The 5,164-nt window shown below is 32.6% G+C and overlaps 1 protein-coding gene across 1 annotated transcript; it reads right to left on the reverse strand.

Moving 5' to 3' along the window:
- Nucleotides 1-1,827: 1,827 nt before the first annotated feature.
- Nucleotides 1,828-4,954, reverse strand: LOC114915739 (putative terpene synthase 2). The gene is made up of 7 exons (XM_083060433.1): nucleotides 4,727-4,954; nucleotides 3,965-4,253; nucleotides 3,467-3,839; nucleotides 3,121-3,339; nucleotides 2,831-2,972; nucleotides 2,494-2,739; nucleotides 1,828-2,372 (listed from the first exon to the last, which is right to left on the reverse strand). The coding sequence occupies exons 1-7, from the start codon at nucleotides 4,850-4,852 to the stop codon at nucleotides 2,067-2,069; spliced, it is 1,701 nt and encodes a 566-aa protein (XP_082916559.1). The 5' UTR covers nucleotides 4,853-4,954; the 3' UTR covers nucleotides 1,828-2,066.
- Nucleotides 4,955-5,164: the final 210 nt, after the last annotated feature.

The raw sequence follows: 5,164 nt of genomic DNA on the forward strand, positions 1-5,164 counted from the left end.
GATCCGGAACGGGCCGTTCCGAAATCAGTACGGCCGTTCCGGTTGCGCCAGGAGGCCTATAAATAGGGGCAGGGGGGTGAAAATTTTTATACAGAGGAAGAAAGTGAAATTTTAGAGAGAGAAAGAGAAGAGAGAGAGAGAGAGAGAGAGAGAGAGAGAGAGAGAGAGAGAGAAAGAAAGAGAAAGAAAGAGAGAGAGAAAGGAAGAGGGAATCCAGAGGAGGAGGCTCTGCCTAAGTTTCAGCTCCGCTTATCCAGGTAAGGGGGGGAGTGAGAACCTCGCTCAGGGGTGTGGGGATAATTGTTGGATAGTTGTTTGTCGGATTGGCCCCCAATCCTTTGTCGTTATTCTGTTTAATTTCTATTTACTCTACTTTGCTTTTTGTTAAAGGTGCCGTTGTTCTGTCCGATTTTCTATTTATTCTACTTTGTTTTTGTTGAAAGTGCCGTTGTTCTGTCTGATTTTCTATTTATTCTACCTTTTTCTTTGTTGAAGTAATAAATGAATATGAAATTAATGTTAATAATACATGAGTTTTAATATGAACAAGAATGCTCTCTGAATCTCTGTGAATACCTATGCGGACCTTATGAGGAGTATTGATGACATGACCTTGTGAAATATGGACAAATGACATGAGACCTAAGAATTGACTATTGAGACAAACTATGATTATGAGACTATGACAAATGAGGACATGATGTACTAAATGAAATTATGTAACAAGTTAAATATTGAGTCAATGAGATTATGATGGTATGGCATGCATCATACGCATATATTATTCCAGGTGTGCCGCTGAGGCCGCATACCAGTGATGTAACTTGCTAACGAGGTGTACCTTGGGGTCACCAGTGATGTAACATGCTAACAAGGTGTACCATAGGGTCACCAGTGATGAAACATGCTAACAAGGTGTACCTTAGGGTCACCAGTGATGTAACTTGTAACCAGGTGTACCTTAGGGTCACCAGTGATGTAACCAGGTGTACCTTTGGGTCACCAGTGATGATATGTGAAACTTCCGTATGGCGCCACATGCATGCATTTATGAGATGAGTCCATGACATCATTGCATGATAAATGAATGTATTTGTAATATTGATGATGTATGTGTATTGTTTACATGTGACTTATATTTGTTGTGTGTGTGTGGGTGCTATCTAACCTTTATTCTTCACCTGAAACTGAGGGAGATGTTTCTCACTCCCTTGTCGTTTTTGTATATGTTTTAAATTATGTTGCAGATGATCAACATCATGGGGATGTTGGTGATGAGGCTTAAAGGCTTCAGTGGGGCATGCTCTGATAGGATGTGACGTCGGGCATAGCTAGGTTTATTTTGGATGTTATTATATTAAAAAGCTTTAATTTTCTCTTCCTATGTAATTTTGAACGTTCCTGAGAAAAGACCAAAATGTACATCTTTATTATACTATTTTATTATATGATTTCAAAGTTATAAATTAATTCCTAACTAGGAGGCTCTGCCACCTTTGCTGGAATTAATCTATATTTTCCTTTATATGATTTCTTGAATTTTAATACTTATATGTTGACTTTTTATGATTGATGAGTTACGAATGTGAATCTTCTACCTTATAATATTTGAAACAATTGTTTTATACATGAAAGATGTTATTAAACTATGAAAGATTTTATTTACCCAAAAAAAAAAAGAAAAAAAAAAGAAATCTTTCTTATTATTTAATTGTGAATTGATGATGGGGTAGAGGGTGTCACAAGTGACAACTTAGATATAGTAGTTTAGTGGCTTGCATTGAGGATAATGAAATATTAAAAAGTAAGAACTGAACAAAAAAAAAATTAAATAAATACAAACTTTATTTCGTTCACAATTAAGTAAATGACAACACACAAACACTGGCAAACAATATTGTGTCACAACTCCAACACATTGAGTATTTTAGTGGGATGAATTAATCTACTTTCATACCCACAACACACTCTTATTTATGCTTGTTAGTGCATATAGCACTATATATGCTAGTATATCTTAAACTTATAACAAGATGTATTGCTCTCATATGTGAAATAGTTCTTTTCTACTTGTGTTGATTGAGGCAAACAGGATCCAAAAGTAGGGAAGAGACATCATTTTTTAGTAATTCTCCATTTGTGAATTTATCCTGACGATTTTCATATGAAAACTCAGACATACGTGCAAAATTAATTGCACAATCGAGCACTGACTTTGGGATATCATTGGAATTGAGGTACTCTTCATTTATAACCTTCCAGTAATCTTCAATGTCCTTGCGAATGAGCTTATAGGCCTCTATTTCTGAGATTCCATATTGCTTCATGCAACATTCAACAGATGATGCAACATGTACTCTTTGTTGTTCAAACTATTTATCAATCAAAGCAAATCGATCAAAAGTCGAGTTAGGAACATCATAACGTTAATATAATTATGCTATTTTGATGAATAAATAATTATACATGTGAATTGTAAGTAAATTCGTATACCTTATGTGAGGCCATATCATCCATGACTCTACCAATAATTGATGCAGCTTGAATGATTTTTGGATCACTGAAAATCCAATCCAACACATCCTCTGTTGCAAATTCTCCAAGACATATCATTGATGTAAACAATAGAGGACAACAAGAAGTTAAGATTCCATTAACTTTATATTCATCATATGTTGGAATGTAACCCTCATGGCACCATTTTGCTTCAACCATATAAGCTTTTGCTAAGTTACAAATCTACAAGTATAATAACCAACATATGAATAATATAAACTGAATTCAGTAAATAAGTATTAAGGTAAAAGTTATAGAAATAGAGATATTATACAGCTCGTTTAAAATGTGACACTGCGAGGCTTGATTTTCCACTCTGAGCAGTTAGAACCTCTATTTCTTTAGAGAGTTCTACAATTGTATCAAATATTACTTTCATGCTTAGTGGAAGAGATTCAACGAGACTAATATCCCATCTGAAATTTTAAAAAATAAATAAAGAATTATTGATAAAAAACATTTAAGTGAGAAATCCTAAGCTAATAATCAATCATGATTATTTTTAAGTTCTTAAATTCCCCTTTCAACAAGTTATATAAGTCATAATTTATAAAGGACATCAACCTCTTAAATGCTTCAGTCAAGAGTTCAAGTTCTTCAACAGTGCCATAAGCATCATAAGCATCATCTAAAAGAGTGATAACAGTGTTCAATTTTCCTGCAAACATTCTTCCATTTCTATATTCAGGCTTGTAGGACATGGCCAAGATCCAAAGATAGCACTCAACCAACCTATCTCTAGCATGAGGGACCTTTTTCATAACATTTGATTGTTTCCACCACCTATAAAAAATACAACATAACAATTTAAATATACTTTAATCTTTATTATCTCTTATTTTGGTAAGATAGTATATTAAATATGAATATGTTGTCACTAAAGAAAAATATTTAAAGGTAAGGGACTTACTTGGTGATAATGCCAATTTCTTTTTGATGCATTTTTTGAAGAATATTGAAGTCTATTTTTGCAAAGGACAGTAGAGTTTCGTTATGGGAAGAATCTTTTTCATAGATAGTCATGTGATATCTTGCCTCAAACCTGAGTACACTCTTGTTAAGAGGTTGCCTTAAGTAGTGATTGATTTGTGCAGCAAGAGATGGACTCAATTGGTTGGCCAATGACATAAGTTGAGTATTTGAGAAGTCATATGCTTCTTCCAATACATCATCTTCATGAGTTCTTAGATGTGCAGCTTCATACAAACTACACAACCCTTGAATATCATTGGCAAGTGTTTCATTGAAGTTTCCTTGCTCATTTTTGAATTTGTTAAACACACCTGCTCAATTAATTAAACATATATACAAAATAATAAGTATGTAATAGATTTTGTTTTGATAAATAACTTTATTGGTGTGTAGTACTTTTCTTGTATAAATAGCATTGACAAAGTTCTATACTTACTTGATGAAATTTGATATCCTTGTTGTCTAAGCAATCGAAAGAGTAGAGCAAGAAAGTGATGATTGTCATCTTCACTTATGATATTGTTATTTTTTGTAAAAATACTGTGAATATGTTCCAATGCTTGATTAATTTCTTCTTGAAAATGATAGGATATACCAAAACGTTGGACGGAGTCAATGAAGTTTAATTTTTGCATGATATTTTGATTTGATGATTCAAACATCATTTTAACCTCCTCTTTTAAGATTTGCGCTTCATGCTTCATATAGTGACTCACTTCTTGATCCTGCAAATATATAAACATTTATAACATAAAAATAGATACATTGTTCAATTAAAAAGAACATGCTTTATTGAATTAAAAGAAAAGCATAACATTAATAAAGATATGCTTTATTAAATTAAAAGAAAAGCATTATATTAATAAATCTCAAAACAATGAAATACATTCAATTCAATTTTCTTCTATTCTATTACTTATTAAACATGTATTTAAACAATTTTAAGAAACAAAAGTGATATATATCTTTAAATTAAAAAAAAAAACTAAAATAGGACAATTTTTTTTAATAGACTAAATCTAAACTTGAAAAAAGTTTTTTTTTTCTCTCTCTATATATATAATATACACGATGAGTTTCTTGCTTGGAATTAGACTAATAACAAGGAAATGCTGCAATTTTTACAGCATGAAAGTACTGTGAAAATAAAAATACTAGTAGACTGGATGTATAAATATGAATATATATAATAATGTACCATAGATTGAGAAGCATATTGAAGGAAGGTATTTCCCCAAATGCTAGGAGCAAAATTAACACAAGGTCGGTTGACATCAGATACTGCATTTTGGGTTGAAACAAGTGCTGAAGCTGCAATGGACATCTTTGCTTTAAACAAAGTGGTCTTTAATTTCTATGGAAAAGAGTGCGTAGCTTACTGATGAAACACCCAAACATGTAGCTACATATTTATACTCTTAAACCAGGTTGCTTTTGTTGGTCTCTTTTTGACACTAATTTATCATGTGTCTTAATTTATTTATTAAGTAAATGGTTTTCTATGGAACGTGCATGTGGAAGAAGGGTCTACACGGCCTATATTGATAAACATGCAGCAAGCCATTCGGTGCTATGTGCCATAACGTACACGTGCGAGAAGCTTGCCATGACACCTCTCTTAGGCACAATATCTATG

This window comes from Cajanus cajan, chromosome 7, assembly GCF_000230855.2.
Source record: "Cajanus cajan strain Asha chromosome 7, NIPB_CcT2T_4, whole genome shotgun sequence".
NCBI classification, from domain to species: Eukaryota; Viridiplantae; Streptophyta; class Magnoliopsida; order Fabales; family Fabaceae; genus Cajanus; species Cajanus cajan.

Coding starts and splice junctions, on each gene's coding strand:
- LOC114915739 (XM_083060433.1), bottom strand. CDS start 4,852: ATGTCCATTGCAGCTTCAGCACTTGTTTCAACCCAAAATGCAGTATCT. Junction 4,254..4,726: donor AATATGCTTCTCAATCTATG/GTACATTATTAT, acceptor ATATATTTGCAG/GATCAAGAAGTGAGTCACTA. Junction 2,740..2,830: donor TGTCACATTTTAAACGAGCT/GTATAATATCTC, acceptor TTATACTTGTAG/ATTTGTAACTTAGCAAAAGC.